At 39.6% G+C, this 18,452-nt stretch overlaps 2 protein-coding genes across 2 annotated transcripts in view; both read left to right on the forward strand.

The window, feature by feature from the left end:
• LOC119719665 (mucin-2-like) overlaps positions 1 to 14,092 on the forward strand; it is a 38,458-nt gene extending 24,366 nt beyond the window's left edge. Inside the window, exons 35-67 of the mRNA XM_038189163.1 lie at positions 102 to 275; positions 735 to 884; positions 1,058 to 1,258; positions 1,514 to 1,675; positions 1,962 to 2,153; positions 2,541 to 2,702; positions 3,116 to 3,307; positions 3,546 to 3,707; positions 4,159 to 4,350; positions 4,586 to 4,747; positions 5,182 to 5,373; positions 5,584 to 5,745; positions 6,168 to 6,356; positions 6,557 to 6,745; positions 6,869 to 7,060; positions 7,251 to 7,412; positions 7,638 to 7,829; positions 7,970 to 8,131; positions 8,403 to 8,591; positions 8,795 to 8,989; positions 9,163 to 9,354; positions 9,610 to 9,771; positions 9,983 to 10,174; positions 10,373 to 10,567; positions 10,741 to 10,932; positions 11,188 to 11,349; positions 11,561 to 11,752; positions 11,951 to 12,145; positions 12,319 to 12,510; positions 12,765 to 12,926; positions 13,138 to 13,329; positions 13,528 to 13,722; positions 13,896 to 14,092. Of these exons, the coding sequence (XP_038045091.1) occupies positions 102 to 275; positions 735 to 884; positions 1,058 to 1,258; positions 1,514 to 1,675; positions 1,962 to 2,153; positions 2,541 to 2,702; positions 3,116 to 3,307; positions 3,546 to 3,707; positions 4,159 to 4,350; positions 4,586 to 4,747; positions 5,182 to 5,373; positions 5,584 to 5,745; positions 6,168 to 6,356; positions 6,557 to 6,745; positions 6,869 to 7,060; positions 7,251 to 7,412; positions 7,638 to 7,829; positions 7,970 to 8,131; positions 8,403 to 8,591; positions 8,795 to 8,989; positions 9,163 to 9,354; positions 9,610 to 9,771; positions 9,983 to 10,174; positions 10,373 to 10,567; positions 10,741 to 10,932; positions 11,188 to 11,349; positions 11,561 to 11,752; positions 11,951 to 12,145; positions 12,319 to 12,510; positions 12,765 to 12,926; positions 13,138 to 13,329; positions 13,528 to 13,722; positions 13,896 to 14,092 (5,993 nt within the window). The remainder of the gene's footprint in view (positions 1 to 101; positions 276 to 734; positions 885 to 1,057; positions 1,259 to 1,513; positions 1,676 to 1,961; positions 2,154 to 2,540; positions 2,703 to 3,115; positions 3,308 to 3,545; positions 3,708 to 4,158; positions 4,351 to 4,585; positions 4,748 to 5,181; positions 5,374 to 5,583; positions 5,746 to 6,167; positions 6,357 to 6,556; positions 6,746 to 6,868; positions 7,061 to 7,250; positions 7,413 to 7,637; positions 7,830 to 7,969; positions 8,132 to 8,402; positions 8,592 to 8,794; positions 8,990 to 9,162; positions 9,355 to 9,609; positions 9,772 to 9,982; positions 10,175 to 10,372; positions 10,568 to 10,740; positions 10,933 to 11,187; positions 11,350 to 11,560; positions 11,753 to 11,950; positions 12,146 to 12,318; positions 12,511 to 12,764; positions 12,927 to 13,137; positions 13,330 to 13,527; positions 13,723 to 13,895) is intronic.
• Positions 14,093 to 14,799: 707 nt separating this feature from the next.
• Positions 14,800 to 18,452, forward strand: part of LOC119719438 (mucin-2-like) — a 40,757-nt gene continuing 37,104 nt past the window's right edge. Inside the window, exons 1-10 of the mRNA XM_038188894.1 lie at positions 14,800 to 14,902; positions 15,101 to 15,262; positions 15,667 to 15,855; positions 16,029 to 16,223; positions 16,380 to 16,571; positions 16,734 to 16,895; positions 17,109 to 17,300; positions 17,455 to 17,616; positions 17,845 to 18,036; positions 18,215 to 18,376. Of these exons, the coding sequence (XP_038044822.1) occupies positions 16,478 to 16,571; positions 16,734 to 16,895; positions 17,109 to 17,300; positions 17,455 to 17,616; positions 17,845 to 18,036; positions 18,215 to 18,376 (964 nt within the window). The 5' untranslated portion in view covers positions 14,800 to 14,902; positions 15,101 to 15,262; positions 15,667 to 15,855; positions 16,029 to 16,223; positions 16,380 to 16,477. The remainder of the gene's footprint in view (positions 14,903 to 15,100; positions 15,263 to 15,666; positions 15,856 to 16,028; positions 16,224 to 16,379; positions 16,572 to 16,733; positions 16,896 to 17,108; positions 17,301 to 17,454; positions 17,617 to 17,844; positions 18,037 to 18,214; positions 18,377 to 18,452) is intronic.

Below are 18,452 nucleotides of genomic sequence, written 5' to 3' on the forward strand. Positions count from 1 at the left end.
AAGCATCTTGCACTTTTCCGTAGCATCTTCTAAGTACAATCTCGTATATCTTAAACTCCCTTTAATATACAATACACATTTGTCCATAATTCTCACAACAGAAGAGGCCACTACCACAATTGTTACAACGCAGGTCACGACAACTGAATCAACTACAGCGGCGCCGACAACCACGACGGAGGCCACAACTACCGCTGTGATAACCACAACACCAGAAGTGACTACCACTGAGTCGACTACTCGCGCTGTGACAACTACTGAAGCAACTACTACAGGTATGTCATAGAAAACAGACTGATTCATTAGGCCATGCCCAGTGCCACTCTAGTGCAAGTGTACGCAGTCGGACATTAATTATGCCTGTGATTGGTCAAAACATCACAGGTCGTGGATTAATAGATCGGTCAATGGGAGACTTTTGAGACGTTGGTGGCAGCAAACAGACCGGTCCTTTTCCCATTGTTTGCGTCATATTGAGCATACACGCTTTAGCTTAAATTGAACAGGATCAGTGTGTTTGCTGCCACCTACGTCTCAAAAACCTCGGATTGGTAATATTGAAAGAGTTGATTCGGGATAAGCCTGCCAATCTAGCATTTTCGTTTACCTTTTCATCCATCTTTGAACTGAAATATTTATTGTACGTGTTTGAAATTGGGAATGTTACTCATGGGTGTTTCAGGTGGATTTCAAAGTTTGTTAGATATCCTATTTTGAAATATATTACCCATCAGTTCCTGGTACGACTACTGAAGCAAAAACTACTCGTTTGACAACGACCGAGGCACCTACCACCACCGAACAGCCAACAACCACAGTAGAGGAGACCACTACAATTGTCACGACAACTCCCAAAGTGACAACAACGGTGCAAACAACAACGGGTATGTCAACTAGTGCAAAAGAAACTTAAAGTTGTCAATTTACAAGATACATTTCTTATACTTCATTAAGGTAAATGTTTCATTAAATTTCATGAGGTAAATGTTTCATTGAATTTCATGATGTTAGACATTTCTCTCAACATAATAAAACAGCCAGTGATATCATTTAACAGCTGCCACTACTAGAATAGAAACCACCAAAGAAGAAACCACGATTGCTACAACACGGGCAGTCACAACGGTTCCTTTGACAACCACTGAGGCACCAACCACTGAGGAAGTTACAACTACGGCCGTTATCACAACGACACCAGAGGCAACCACAGCTGAACAGACAACTACTTCAACCACAACAAGAGCTCCAACTACAACTGGTACAAATTGTAGATCTTTTAAATATCTTTTCTATCTTTGAGATAGAAGTGGGGTTGAATACCTCCAAATGAAAACTGCCAAAACCGACTTTTTGGCTTTCGTTGCAGTACAAATATCGCCCCAGTAAACCTTTCAAGAATGCATCAAAATTCCTTTAGAAATGCTCGAACCTTGGACATCATTCTGCACTCTTTTTTATTAATTGTGTAACAAATCAATCAGATTTAAATTGAAGCTGTATAATTATTTTGCAGAGGCCCCGACAACCATAGAGAAAACAACAACCAGGAGGACAACCACTGAGGCACCTACAACCACTGCCCAACGCACAACAACCGAGGAAGTCACCACAACAGCTGTGACAACAACACCTGAGGCAACCACAGTAGAGACAACCACGGTGCAATCAACTACTGGTAATCATTGATATTGCTTTAAAAGAGTATGAAAATCCTGATGACAATGTGTTAATGCTTACAAAAAAGACATGAAATGGAAGCCACTAGCTGACAGTGCTACATTAAAACAATAGTGATGTTGCAATTTTGACAGACATGCAATTTCTTAACTTTTTTCAAACGTTTCGCGTCGGGCGTCTTACTATTTGTAGTGTTCAACTTCAGGCATTGAAATAATTGCTTTTTTTGAACTGCATCTATTATTTTCGCTGCCTGACGATTTTTGTTGTACCTGATTGTACAGTTGCTCCAACAACTGAGGAGACAACTACAACTGTCATCACAACTACCCAGACAACAAGAGCCCCAACCACCACTGCTGCACCTACAACCACTGAGGTTGTGACTACCACTGCTGTGCATACAACCACTCCACAGGCAACAACAACAGAGGAGACAACTACAGTAAGGACCACCACAGAAGCTCCAACCACAGGTATTTATACGCTAAAAAGTAACAGTCTCACACTTTTTTGTGTGTGTTTTTTTTCATTATTTTCACTTTGCTTTGTATGTCAATTTAAACAACCTACATTAATCACCATGTTTATGAGGAAAAAGACCATTATTAAAGAACAGAAATGAACCTTGACAAACGGTTCTGAAAAAATTATGAGACGTCGTGTCACAACGACTGTCACGTGAGGGAAAATTTTAGTCTTTGAGACGTATTCACATCTACAGCATAACTAGAAAGTGAAATAAATGCTAATTTTCCCCTACTGCAATCCTGAAGGTTATCCAGGGTATTGAAAAATATGTCTGTTTCAATCGACATCTTTGCTAATAAACATCACAAACACAAGAATCAATCATTTTTTAGAAGCCTCAACGACAGTTGAGAGGACAACCACTCGCGTTACAACCACTGAGGCACCTACAACCACTGCCCAACCCACTACCACTGAGGAAGTCACTACAACGGTTGTGACCACCACACCTGAAGCAACTACAACAGAGACAACCACTGTGCAATCAACTACCGGTAACCGTAGATATTTTTTTACAACTGTACAATTACCTGGGGCAAAAGCGTAATTTATAACCCCATGATCAACTGATTTGTTGAACTTCTAGGTCGATAAGATGTTTTTGATTAAATCACATGATAAGCGTACAATTTCTTCCAAAGACCTATTTAATATGGAGATGATCTGACGTTCAAACAACTAAATTTATAAACATAGCCACTTATGGGATATGTTTCAATATCTCAGTTTATATTCTTGGTGATATTTAATTTTTAGCAATTACATTATTATTGTGAGTTAACAGAGTACAACTCATATTGAAGGACCTTTTTAACTGTTAGCTTCTGTTTGATTTGTGCATGGGAATATAGAATTTAGGGCATCATCTGAAATCCAACCATCATTTGTGTACTCATATTGTGTACAGAGGCTCCAACAACTGAGGAGGCAACAACAACCGTTGTAACAACCACCCAGACTACAAGAGCCCCAACTACCACTGCTGCACCCACAACCACTGAGGTTGTGACTACCACTGCTGTGCAGACAACCACACCACAGGCAACAACCACAGAGGAGACAACTACAGTGCGGACCACCGCAGAGGCTACAACCACAGGTGATTACTGATTGATTGATTTTGCTGGATTTCTTCAACGTTTCCCATGCTGTCCAATTAGTTTTGAGTGTTGTATTAGTTATAAAAAGTTCAAATATCTGCTCAGGATTTAAATGAATTTCAGGTTTTGAACAACGTTCTCTCAGCTTCAGATCTGGTGTAGATAACTCTTGAGGAACTTGAAATGCATAAACTGATCACTGCCTAATACCTTGATTAAATAATAATAATTTTTCAGAAGCCCCGACAACAGTTGAGAGAACAACCACCCGTGTGACAACTTCTGAAGCACCTACAACCACTGGCCAACCAACAACCACCGAGGAAGTTACAACGGTCCTTGTCACGACTACACCTCAAGCAACCACAACGGAGACAACAACTATTCAGACAACCACAGGTTGACTTGAAATACTGTTGTTTCTATAGTATATATGGTTTGCATGTAATGTAAAAAGTAATGTTCAGTATCACCATTAGATTTGATCTTCACCATTGTGACAGAACATTCTGCAAGTAATGTTCAGTATAATCCTTCTCGTATCTCATAACATACGTCTGCTCTAATCTGAAGAATGGTTTGGAAATTTGTCAGTCAAGTTGTTGGTTAGGAAGAGGAAGTGAATATAATAGTCAGTTTTCGTGTAAACGTATATACATATATGAGGTTTTGACGTAATTTCAAACCATCAAATCTGATATATTTTAATGTATTTAAAATCCAGGGTGATGGGTTCCAGCAATCAACAGTAAATCGATATTGTTTTAAAATTCAATAAATGCCTTCGTATTCTATCAATTTCCATCAAATGTCTACCCCTTCCTTCTTTTCGCTTGTATATCTCACACAGAGGCTCCAACAACTGAGGAAGCAACAACCACAGTTGTCACAACTGTTCAGACTACAAGAGCCCCAACAACCACTGCTGAACCAACAACCACTGAGGTTGTGACAACCACTGCTGTGCAGACAACCACACCTCAGGCAACAACCACGGAGGAGACAACGACAGTGCGGACCACCGCAGAGGCTACAACCACAGGTGATTTCTGATTGATTGAGTTTGCTGGATTCCTTCACCGTTTCCCATGGTGTCCATTCAGTTTTGAGCAATATATTGGCGATATAAAGTACTAATATCTGGACAGGAATTAAAATGAATTTCAGGTATGAACGCTTTGTCGGCTTAAGGCCTGGTGTTACTACCTCTTAAGGAACTTTACATGCATAGCCTTATCACTGTCTAATCCCTTGATTAAATAATAATTATTGTTCAGAAGCCCCGACAACAGTTGAGAGAACAACCACCCGAGTGATAACTACTGAAGCACCTACAACCACTGCCCAACCAACAACCACCGAGGAAGTTACAACGGTCCTTGTCACGACTACACCTCAAGCAACCACAACAAAGACAACAACTATTCAGACAACCACAGGTTGATTTGAAATACTGTTGTTATATAGTAATTCTTTTTTATATATTATGTTAAAGTAATGCCATTATAGATGTGATCTTCACCATTCTGACCTAACATTCTGCAAGTAATATTTAGTATAAGTATATATCTCATAACATATGCCTACTCTAATCTGAAGAATGGTTTAAAAATTGTCAGTCAAGTTGTTGGTTCAGAAGTGGAAATGAATATAAAAGTCAGTTTTCGAGTAAACTTTTATCTACAAAACATTTGACGTTTTGAGTTATCTCAAATCTCAAAACTGATTTTATTTAAAATCCAGGGTGATGGGTTTTTGCAGTCAACAGTAAATCAATATTGTTTAAAATTAAATAAATGCCCTCGTAAAATTATAAATCTCCTATTAAATTCCTTCCGTTCTCCTTCTTGCTTAACTGCTAAATCACATACAGAGGCTCCAACAACTAAGGAAGCAACAACAACAGTTGTCACAACCATTCAGACTACAAGAGCCCCAACTACCACTGCTGCCCCTACAACCACTGAGGTTCTGACAACCACTGCTGTGCAGACAACCACTCCAAAGGCAACAACCACAGAGGAGACAACGACAGTACGGACCACCTCAGAGGCTACAACCACAGGTTAATACCGATTGATTAGGTTTGCATGTTTCATTCACAGTTTATACCTGCTATAAAATCAGTCGTAGTCAATTGAGTAATGCACAAACCCTTCAGCTATTTTTTTATTTGCATATTTAACGTTCCTTGTTTGTAACTTTTGCTGCAAAAGTTTTGACGCAATTTTTGTTTGTAGCCTAAATCCCTTGACAAAACAATATAATTGTGCAGAGGCCCCTACAACAGTTGAGAGGCGTACAACTCATGTCATAACCACCGAGGCACCTACAACAACTGCCCAACCCACAACCACGGAGGAAGTCACCACAACAGTTGTGACCACAACTCCTGAAGAAACTACTACTGAGACCACAACTGTCCAGACAACAACAGGTAGATTATATTATTTTGTTTTATTGTCAGAAAAAGTACTCATCATGCAAAAAAGAATGCCCTAGGATCATATATCAAGTAAATCCTAAAAAAAATTCTGTTGTAAATATGGTGACAAATCCTACTCAAATAACACAATCGTTCTCTGCTCGCTGTACATATATGCCGCTCTGCCGAAATATATTTGGAATTGTCGGTCAACTTGTTTGTTCAGAAACAGAAATGATTAAAACAGTCCATATTTTGTGTAACATTTGAACTGAAATAAGTTTGGTTATTTCTTTTCTTTCAGATTCAGGGTGATGCATTTCCGCTTTAATTACAGACAATCAATTTGTTTGTTATATTGAATGATTCGTATAATTACTACTCTTCTGTCAAAAACATAATTTTTCAATCGAATTCCCGTAAATCACGTACAGAGGCTCCAACAACTGAGGAAGCAACAACCACGGTCGTCACAACTACCCAGACTACAAGAGCTCCAACAACCACTGTTGCACCTACAACCACTGAGGTTGTGACTACGACTGTTGTACAGACAACAACTCCAAAGGCAACAACTACAGAGGAGACAACAACGGCGAGGGTCACCACAGGGGCAACAACAGGTATTTTATTTTTAAGTTTGAAATTTCATTAAGTTTCATGTATCCTAATTAGCTGTGGTTCTACATAATGTGTATTTTTAAATTTTCCCTCTAGCGGTTGTTCAAAACAAAAAAACATGATTTCATAGTTTAAATTAAATCAGAATCTAATTCCTGATACGCATTTATATAGTAAATACTGGAACTTTTATATTTTCCAGAGGCCCCAACAACAACTGAAAGGAAAACTACTCGAGTGACAACAAGGGCGCCTACTACTGCCCCAGCAACAACCACTGCGGCACCCACAACAGCCCAACCCACAACTACTGAGGAAGTTACCACAACAATCGTAACTACTACACCTGAGGCAACCACAACAGAGACAACCACTATTCAAACAACCACTGGTATTTTTTCACATATATTTACTACACAAGTAAAATGATAACAGATTTATTTCCGCAGTAATTGTACTTATTTAAATTAGCATGCGGAAAATAAAATGTTTCTTTCACATAAATGATATACAGTTGCTCCAACAACTGAAGAGGCAACCACGACAGTTATAGCAACTACTCAGACGACAAGAGAACCAACCACTACTGCAGCACCTACAACCACTGAAGTTGTGTCTACCACTGCTGTACAGACAACAACTCCAAAGGCAACAACCACAGAGGAGACAACCAAAGTACAGACCACCGCAGAGGCTACAACCACAGGTGAATACCGATTGATTGAATTTGCGGGATTCCTTTACAATTTGCCATGCTTTAAACTATAATATCGACGATTTAGTATATTCGTTAAAGTAAAAAAAATAAGCATTTTAGATTATTTTCATTTTTAAGGAACCCTAAACGATGACAACGATTACAACCTGGTCATTTGTTATAAAATATAATTTTGCAGAGGCTCCAACAACAGTTGAAAGGACAACAACTCGTGTCACAACCACCGAGGCACCTACAACCACTGCCCAACCCACAACCACGGAGGAAGTCACAACGACAGTTGTGACCACGACTCCTGAAGAAACTACCACTGAGACCACAACTGTCCAGACAACAACAGGTAAATCATATAATTTGGATTTGTTTGTATTGTCAGAAAAAGTACTCATCATGCAAAAAGCAATGCCCTTGGATTATATAGCAACTATATCCTCGAATATCCTGTTGTAATTATGGTGACAAATACTTCTAAAAAATATGCAATTTTCTCTTATCGCTTTACATATCAGCCGCTGTGTCAGAATATGCCGAAATTAAATGTTTCTTTCACCTGAATGACATACAGTCGCTCCGACAACTGAAGAGGCGACCACGACAGTTGTAGCAACTACCCAGACGACGAAAGTACCAACCACCACTGCGGCACCTACAACCACTAAGATTGTGACTTCCACTGCTGTACAAACAACCACTCCTAAGGCAACAACCACAGAGGAGACAACGACAGTGCGGACCACCGCAGAGGCTACAACCACAGGTGAATAATGAATGATAAAGTTTGCAACATTGCTATGCAATTTTCCAGGCTACAATTAGGTTCGAGGATTAACCATTTTTGTTATTAAACAACACAACGATTACAGCCTGACACCTTGGTTATAAAATGTAATTTTGCAGAGGCTCCTACAACAGTTGAGAGGACAACAACTCGTGTAACAAGCACTGAGGCACCTACAACCACTGCTCAACCCACAACCACGGAAGAAGTAACCACAAAAGTTGTAACGACTACGCCTGAGGAAACTACTACCGAGACTACCACTGCCCAGACAACAACAGGTCAATTTATATAATTGTTTTATTTCTATCGTTTAATAAACTACAGATCATATATAGTGGTCAAATGTCATTCTCAAAAGATACACTTTTTGTCTTGAACCTGTCAGTCAATTTGTTTCAGTTTGTTCATAATCGGAAGTGAATACTTGTCAATATGTTTCATGGTTTTTTTTCTGCTGTTGTAAAACAATTAAACAAGATTTCGAAGTGAAACATGATCTCCACATTATTATTCTTTTATTCGTGTTTTTTGTATTTGAAACACCTACAGAGGCTCCCACAACTGAGGAGACAACAACCACAGTTGTCACGACTACACAAACAACAAGAGCACCTACAACCACTGCTGCACCTACAACGACTGAGGTTGTGACTACCACTGTTGTGCAGACCACCACTCCACAGGCGACAACTACAGAAGAAACAACTACAGTGAGGGCCACCACAGAGGAGACAACAGGTATTACGTGTGTCAGCTTACCATTTCTTTCTTATGTATGTTGTCAATTATCATCTTGCAAAATCATATAAACGTAATTTCAAAATCTACGTTCAAATTATTATTTGAAAAGATGAACAATTTCCACTAAATATTCAATGAATAGACTTCCGCTATCATAATTTTGGTAAGTGACACAATACTAAAAATCCGAACATTTTCAGAAGCCCCAACAACAACTGAAAGAAAAACCACTCGCGTGACCACTAAGGCACCAACTACCACTGCTCCGGCAACAACCACTGAGGCACCTACAGCCACGTCCCAGCCCACAACCACCGAGGAAGTCACTACAACAGTTGAGACAACAACACCTGAAGCAACCACAACAGAGGCAACCACTATTCAAACAACTACTGGTAATGTTTTCTTTAAATAGTTCTACTACACAATAAACGAATAAAAAAGTACCTTAAAGGTACTTTCAAGCAATTTGTACTTGGTGAATCTATTACACAATTTTAGAAGATGTATCTTTCGTGAATGTCTTCGATTAAAATTAATGACTTCGTTTGGACTGAATGATGCACAGTTGCCCCAACAACTGCGGAAGCAACAACAACAGTTGTCAGAACTACTCAGACTACTAGAGCTCCAACAACGACTGCTGTGCCTACAACCACTGAGGTTGTTACGACGACTGTTGTACAAACCACTACTCCAAAAGCAACAACCACAGAGGAGATAACGACAGTAAGGGTCACCACGGAGGCTACAACTACAGGTTAACACTAACTCATTGAGTTTGCAAGTTCCACTCCCAATATATTTTTTTTCTGGTACAAAGTTAGTCTTGCGGTGTATCGATAAGTACAAATAACCGAGCCATTTAAATGAGGGATTATAATAAGTTTTTGGCACGTGATCTCAAGTTTCAAATCTTGTGTTCCAAACTCTTTAATATTTTTATATCTATTTCTAATGCCCAGTGTATAACAAAAGAATGCCTTGTTATTAAATTGAAATGTTAACATTTCAGAGGCCCCAACAACAGTTGAGAGGACAACTACTCGTGTGACAACCACTGAGGCACCTACAACAACTGCCCAACCCACAACCACGGAGGAGGTTACCACAGCAATCGTGACCACTACACCTGAGGCAACCACAACAGAGACTACCACTATCCAAACAACCTCTGGTAAAACTTTTCTTTAGTCAGTTTTAAAACGTTGTAAAAGAACAGATTAAGGGTCACATCACAGAATGGTACATATAGCTATTTCAGTTTATGTGAATCTATTAAATGGTTGAAATAAATGCACCAATGGTAACTGTCCTGTCAAGTACATTTCTTATGAAAATAATGTCCTTTGGCGAGACTGGTTATGTTTCACATCATTGATATACAGTTGCTACGACAACTGAGGAGGCAACAACAACTATAGTTGCAACCACCCAAACAACAAGAGCCCCAACCACAACAGGTGCACCAACAACCACCGAGGTTGCGACTACTACTGCTGTACGGACAACCACGCCAAAAGCAACAACCACAAAGGAGACAACCACAGCAAAAGCAACCACAGAAGCTACAACTACAGGTGTTTACTAATGGGTTTCCTTCATCATTTATTCATGCTGAAAAATCAGTCTAGATTCTGCAGTTAACTGGTTGAAATAAAAGTGTTTTAACCATTCTTAATCTGTTATTTATATATTTCCATCTCTTATGAAACTTTAAATGCAAAAGGTTTTCAAAGCCTGATCAGTTTCTAATAAAGTAACATATATTTTTTCAGAGGCACCTACAACAACTGAAAGAAAAACCACTCGCGTGACCACTAAGGCACCAACTACCACTGCTCCGGCAACAACCACTGAGGCACCTACAACCACGTCCCAGCCCACAACCACCGAGGAAGTCACTACAACAGTTGAGACAACAACACCTGAAGCAACCACAACAGAGGCAACCACTATTCAAACAACTACTGGTAATGTTTTCTTTTAATAGTTCTACTACACAATAAACGAATAAAAAAGTACCTTAAAGGTACTTTCAAGCAATTTGTACTTGGTGAATCTATTACACAATTTTAGAAGATGTATCTTTCGTGAATGTCTTCGATTAAAATTAATGACTTCGTTTGGACTGAATGATGCACAGTTGCCCCAACAACTGCGGAAGCAACAACAACAGTTGTCAGAACTACTCAGACTACTAGAGCTCCAACAACGACTGCTGTGCCTACAACCACTGAGGTTGTTACGACGACTGTTGTACAAACCACTACTCCAAAAGCAACAACCACAGAGGAGATAACGACAGTAAGGGTCACCACGGAGGCTACAACTACAGGTTAACACTAACTCATTGAGTTTGCAAGTTCCACTCCCAATATATTTTTTTTCTGGTACAAAGTTAGTCTTGCGGTGTATCGATAAGTACAAATAACCGAGCCATTTAAATGAGGGATTATAATAAGTTTTTGGCACGTGATCTCAAGTTTCAAATCTTGTGTTCCAAACTCTTTAATATTTTTATATCTATTTCTAATGCCCAGTGTATAACAAAAGAATGCCTTGTTATTAAATTGAAATGTTAACATTTCAGAGGCCCCAACAACAGTTGAGAGGACAACTACTCGTGTGACAACCACTGAGGCACCTACAACAACTGCCCAACCCACAACCACGGAGGAGGTTACCACAGCAATCGTGACCACTACACCTGAGGCAACCACAACAGAGACTACCACTATCCAAACAACCTCTGGTAAAACTTTTCTTTAGTCAGTTTTAAAACGTTGTAAAAGAACAGATTAAGGGTCACATCACAGAATGGTACATATAGCTATTTCAGTTTATGTGAATCTATTAAATGGTTGAAATAAATGCACCAATGGTAACTGTCCTGTCAAGTACATTTCTTATGAAAATAATGTCCTTTGGCGAGACTGGTTATGTTTCACATCATTGATATACAGTTGCTACGACAACTGAGGAGGCAACAACAACTATAGTTGCAACCACCCAAACAACAAGAGCCCCAACCACAACAGGTGCACCAACAACCACCGAGGTTGCGACTACTACTGCTGTACGGACAACCACGCCAAAAGCAACAACCACAAAGGAGACAACCACAGCAAAAGCAACCACAGAAGCTACAACTACAGGTGTTTACTAATGGGTTTCCTTCATCATTTATTCATGCTGAAAAATCAGTCTAGATTCTGCAGTTAACTGGTTGAAATAAAAGTGTTTTAACCATTCTTAATCTGTTATTTATATATTTCCATCTCTTATGAAACTTTAAATGCAAAAGGTTTTCAAAGCCTGATCAGTTTCTAATAAAGTAACATATATTTTTTCAGAGGCACCTACAACAACTGAAAGAAAAACCACTCGCGTGACCACTAAGGCACCAACTACCACTGCTCCGGCAACAACCACTGAGGCACCTACAACCACGTCCCAGCCCACAACCACCGAGGAAGTCACTACAACAGTTGAGACAACAACACCTGAAGCAACCACAACAGAGGCAACCACTATTCAAACAACTACTGGTAATGTTTTCTTTTAATAGTTCTACTACACAATAAACGAATAAAAAAGTACCTTAAAGGTACTTTCAAGCAATTTGTACTTGGTGAATCTATTACACAATTTTAGAAGATGTATCTTTCGTGAATGTCTTCGATTAAAATTAATGACTTCGTTTGGACTGAATGATGCACAGTTGCCCCAACAACTGCGGAAGCAACAACAACAGTTGTCAGAACTACTCAGACTACTAGAGCTCCAACAACGACTGCTGTGCCTACAACCACTGAGGTTGTTACGACGACTGTTGTACAAACCACTACTCCAAAAGCAACAACCACAGAGGAGATAACGACAGTAAGGGTCACCACGGAGGCTACAACTACAGGTTAACACTAACTCATTGAGTTTGCAAGTTCCACTCCCAATATATTTTTTTCTGGTACAAAGTTAGTCTTGCGGTGTATCGATAAGTACAAATAACCGAGCCATTTAAATGAGGGATTATAATAAGTTTTTGGCACGTGATCTCAAGTTTCAAATCTTGTGTTCCAAACTCTTTAATATTTTTATATCTATTTCTAATGCCCAGTGTATAACAAAAGAATGCCTTGTTATTAAATTGAAATGTTAACATTTCAGAGGCCCCAACAACAGTTGAGAGGACAACTACTCGTGTGACAACCACTGAGGCACCTACAACAACTGCCCAACCCACAACCACGGAGGAGGTTACCACAGCAATCGTGACCACTACACCTGAGGCAACCACAACAGAGACTACCACTATCCAAACAACCTCTGGTAAAACTTTTCTTTAGTCAGTTTTAAAACGTTGTAAAAGAACAGATTAAGGGTCACATCACAGAATGGTACATATAGCTATTTCAGTTTATGTGAATCTATTAAATGGTTGAAATAAATGCACCAATGGTAACTGTCCTGTCAAGTACATTTCTTATGAAAATAATGTCCTTTGGCGAGACTGGTTATGTTTCACATCATTGATATACAGTTGCTACGACAACTGAGGAGGCAACAACAACTATAGTTGCAACCACCCAAACAACAAGAGCCCCAACCACAACAGGTGCACCAACAACCACCGAGGTTGCGACTACTACTGCTGTACGGACAACCACGCCAAAAGCAACAACCACAAAGGAGACAACCACAGCAAAAGCAACCACAGAAGCTACAACTACAGGTGTTTACTAATGGGTTTCCTTCATCATTTATTCATGCTGAAAAATCAGTCTAGATTCTGCAGTTAACTGGTTGAAATAAAAGTGTTTTAACCATTCTTAATCTGTTATTTATATATTTCCATCTCTTATGAAACTTTAAATGCAAAAGGTTTTCAAAGCCTGATCAGTTTCTAATAAAGTAACATATATTTTTTCAGAGGCACCTACAACAACTGAAAGAAAAACCACTCGCGTGACCACTAAGGCACCAACTACCACTGCTCCGGCAACAACCACTGAGGCACCTACAACCACGTCCCAGCCCACAACCACCGAGGAAGTCACTACAACAGTTGAGACAACAACACCTGAAGCAACCACAACAGAGGCAACCACTATTCAAACAACTACTGGTAATGTTTTCTTTTAATAGTTCTACTACACAATAAACGAATAAAAAAGTACCTTAAAGGTACTTTCAAGCAATTTGTACTTGGTGAATCTATTACACAATTTTAGAAGATGTATCTTTCGTGAATGTCTTCGATTAAAATTAATGACTTCGTTTGGACTGAATGATGCACAGTTGCCCCAACAACTGCGGAAGCAACAACAACAGTTGTCAGAACTACTCAGACTACTAGAGCTCCAACAACGACTGCTGTGCCTACAACCACTGAGGTTGTTACGACGACTGTTGTACAAACCACTACTCCAAAAGCAACAACCACAGAGGAGATAACGACAGTAAGGGTCACCACGGAGGCTACAACTACAGGTTAACACTAACTCATTGAGTTTGCAAGTTCCACTCCCAATATATTTCTGGTACAAAGTTAGTCTTGCGATGTATCGATAAGTACAAATAACTGAGCCATTAATATGAGGGATTATAATAAGTTTTTGGCACGTGATCTCAAGTTTCAAATCTTGTGTTCCAAACTCTTTAATATTTTTATATCTATTTCTTATGCCCAGTGTATAACAATAGAATGCCTTGTTATTAAATTGAAATGTTAACATTTCAGAGGTCCCAACAACAGTTGAGAGGACAACTACTCGTGTGACAACCACTGAGGCACCTACAACAACTGCCCAACCAACAACCACGGAGGAGGTTACCACAGCAATCGTGACCACTACACCTGAGGCAACCACAACAGAGACTACCACTATCCAAACAACCTCTGGTAAAACTTTTCTTTAGTCAGTTTTAAAACGTTGTAAAAGAACAGATTAAGGGTCACATCACAGAATGGTGCATATAGCTATTTCAGTTTATGTGAATCTATTAAATGGTTGAAATAAATGCGCCAATGGTAATTGTCCTGTCAAGTACATTTCTTATGAAGATAATGTCCTTTGGCGAGACTGGTTATGTTTCACATCATTGATATACAGTTGCTACGACAACTGAGGAGGCAACAACAACTATAGTTGCAACCACCCAAACAACAAGAGCCCCAACCACAACAGGTGCGCCAACAACCACCGAGGTTGCGACTACTACTGCTGTACGGACAACCACGCCAAAAGCAACAACCACAAAGGAGACAACCACAGCAAAAGCAACCACAGAAGCTACAACTACAGGTGTTTACTAATGGGTTTCCTTCATCATTTATTCATGCTGAAAAATCAGTCTAGATTCTGCAGTTAACTGGTTGAAATAAAAGTGTTTTAACCATTCTTAATCTGTTATTTATATATTTCCATCTCTTATGAAACTTTAAATGCAAAAGGTTTTCAAAGCCTGATCAGTTTCTAATAAAGTAACATATATTTTTTCAGAGGCACCAACAACAGTTGAAAGGACAACAACTCGTGTAAGAACCACTGTGGCACGTACAACCACTGCCCAACCCACAACCACTGAGGAGATTACGACAACAGTTGTGACCACTACGCCTCAGGAAACTACCACAGAGACAACAACTGTCCAGACCACCACAGGTAAATAAGAAATACGGTTGTGTCGATAGTTTAGAAAAAAAGCACAATGCCCTCGGATCGAATAGCCAGCGGATACACATATTTAGATAAATCGTTGAAGGACTATTCAACATAGCCTTATCTGTCTCATATCGCTTTGCACATGAACCCGCCTTGCGGGTCCAGTTACGCATTTGAGAGATGTTGGGTCAAAAGCGGAAGTGAAGTTACAAAGTAACATTTTTATGAAACGAGGAGGTAAAATATAGTTGAGGTTTCAAAGTAATTATGGTCTATTATTACAAACAACCAATATTTTGCTAAATTGATCCAAGGCCTTCGTAAATTATTTATTTTTCAAAAACATATTTTATCAACTGATTACTCTTTACTATATCTTGTGCTTTGTTAATACACACACAAAGAGGCTCCAACAACTGAGGAAGCAACAACCACAGTTGTCACAACTACACAAACAACAAGAGCACCATCCACCACTGCTGCACCTACAACCACTGAGGTTGTCACCACAACTGTTGTGCAGACAACCACACCACAGGCAACAACCACAGAGGAGATAACTACAGTGCGGGCCACCACAGAGGAAACAACAGGTATTATGTCTATAAGTTTGTTTTTCATTTTCATTTATGTTACAAACTCATAAAACTGTAACTTTAAATTGAACATTCGAATCATTCATTCAAACGATAAAAGATTCGACACTCAGGTATGTTAAGCATTTTCCATTCACGCAATCCTAAAAATCTAAACATTTACTTGTCAGAGGCCTCAACAACAACTGAAAGGAAAACCACTCGTTTGACCACTGAGGCACAACCAACCACTGCCCCTGCAACAACAACCGCGGCGCCTACCACCACTGGCAAACCCACAACCACCGAGGAAGTCACAACAACAACCGTGTCCACTACTCCTCAAGCAACCACAACAGAGACAACCACTATCCAAACAACGACTGGTAATGCTTCCTTATAAAATATTTGATACACTCTAAATGAGCAAAATAATAGTCAAGGTACTTAGTGGTAACTATAGCTATTTCAGATGGATTGGATCTACTTCACAATTTTAGAAAATGTATCTTTTGCGAATGTTTTGTACTAATAATGTACAGTTGCTCCAACAACTGAAGAAACAACAACAGCGTTTGTCACTACTACACAGACTACAAGAGCCCCAACTACCACTGCTGCACCTACAACCACTGCCGTTATGACTACCACTGCTGTACAGACAACCACTCCTAAGGCAACAACCACAAAGGAGACAACTACAGTAAAGGTCACCACAGAGGCTACTACCACAGGTGTATATTCAATGATATTGCAACTTTCACAAATTATTTCTTTTATAAAAACAGTGTTCCGGGCAGTAGTTAATTCGAGATAAAGCAGTTTCTCATCTGTTAATTAAGTGTTAAATGTGATTAAAGCTTTCATTAATTTAAAATGAACTATGAATTGTTCAGAGGCCCCCACAACACTTGAGAGGACCACTACTCGTGTGATAACCACGGCAGCCCCTACAACCACTGGCCAACCCACGACCACAGAGGAAGTCACCACAACAGTCGTGACTACGACACCAGAGGCAACCACAACAGAGACTACAACGGTGCAATCAACTACTGGTAATCGTTGTACTCTTTACAGTCAAATTTTCAATAAGCAACTGTGTATCTAACGCTCAATGGTTAATTTATAGAACTTGGTTTGTTGCAAAGATTAATTTGAAAAGTGAACAAAAACACCTAAATTTTCGCACAAAAAGTGATCGTTAAAAGATATATTTATCAACTGATTTATGGTTTTTAATCCTTGTTTATTTTTAAAAACACGTTCAGAGGCTCCAACTACGGAGGAAACAACTACCGCAGTTTTCACAACTACCAAGACTACACGAGCCCCAACTACCACTGCTGCGCCTACAACCACTGAGGTTGTGACTACCACTGCGGTGTTGACAACCACTCCAAAGGCAACGACAACAGAGGAGACAACTACAGTTAGGGTCACAACGGAGGCTACAACCACAGGTATTTTTTTACTGATTGAGTTTTATTCACAAGTAGTTCCTTCTCAATCATTAGTCGGGTCGTAGTAAATCAGTAACGGAACAAACCCTTCCAACAAAGCTCGTGATATCCCAGCCTAATCCGACGACATCAACATGAAATATACAAATTTCAGAGGCCCCGACAACAGTTGAGAGAACCACTACTCGTGTGAGAACCACTGAGGCACCCACAACAACTGCCCAACAGACAACCACTGAAGAAGTCACAACAGCAGTTGTAACTACTACCCCCGAGGCTACCACCAAAGAAACAACTGTTATCTACACAACCACAGGTTGTAATAATTTGTAATAAATGTTTATGTCATCGTTGGCAAATAAAACTGTTTACTTTTGGCAATTATAAGGTTTAATCGTTTTTGTTGTTCGATGGGGGAACTATTCATTCCCCCTTTATGTTGCGATAGTCAAATATCCATTGAGTTTAGGAAATTACTAATGTTTTCACATTAAGCAATCGTTTTTTCACCCTAACTAACTGTTTACCTTTGAACGATGTACAGTTGCTCCGACAACCGAGGAAGTGACAACAACAGTTGTCACAACTACACAGACTACGAAAGCACCAACCACCACTGCTGCACCTACAACCACTGAGGTTGTGACTACCACTGCTGTACACACCACTACTCCACAGGCAACAACCACGGAAGCGACAACTGCAGTAAAGACCACAACAGAAGCTACAACCTCAGGTTTTTATCAATTTACAATGACAAACGTGTTGATTAATTTTGTTGCTTCATCTTCTGGTACACTAGTTATAATGCAAAGATTTTTCAATTAAATGTTGCCAATTCAATCATAAAGGGATTTGTTTAGAACGGTCGATCCAAACAACAACCGTCATACATTAAAAAATATGTTTTACAGAGGCCCCCACTACAGTTGAGAGGACAACCACTCGTGTTACAACCACCGAGGCACCCACAACCACTGCAAAACCTACAACCACTGAGGAGGTCACCACAACAATTGTGACTACCTCACCCGTGGAAACCACAAAAGAGACAACAGTAATCCAGACAACCACAGGTTAAAATGTTTTCCATAATTGTTAATTGTCGTTATTGTAATTGTTGCTGCTAGCGATATGAAGGTTTACATTGTG

This window comes from Patiria miniata, unplaced genomic scaffold, assembly GCF_015706575.1.
Source record: "Patiria miniata isolate m_02_andy unplaced genomic scaffold, ASM1570657v1 HiC_scaffold_8, whole genome shotgun sequence".
Taxonomy (NCBI): domain Eukaryota; kingdom Metazoa; phylum Echinodermata; class Asteroidea; order Valvatida; family Asterinidae; genus Patiria; species Patiria miniata.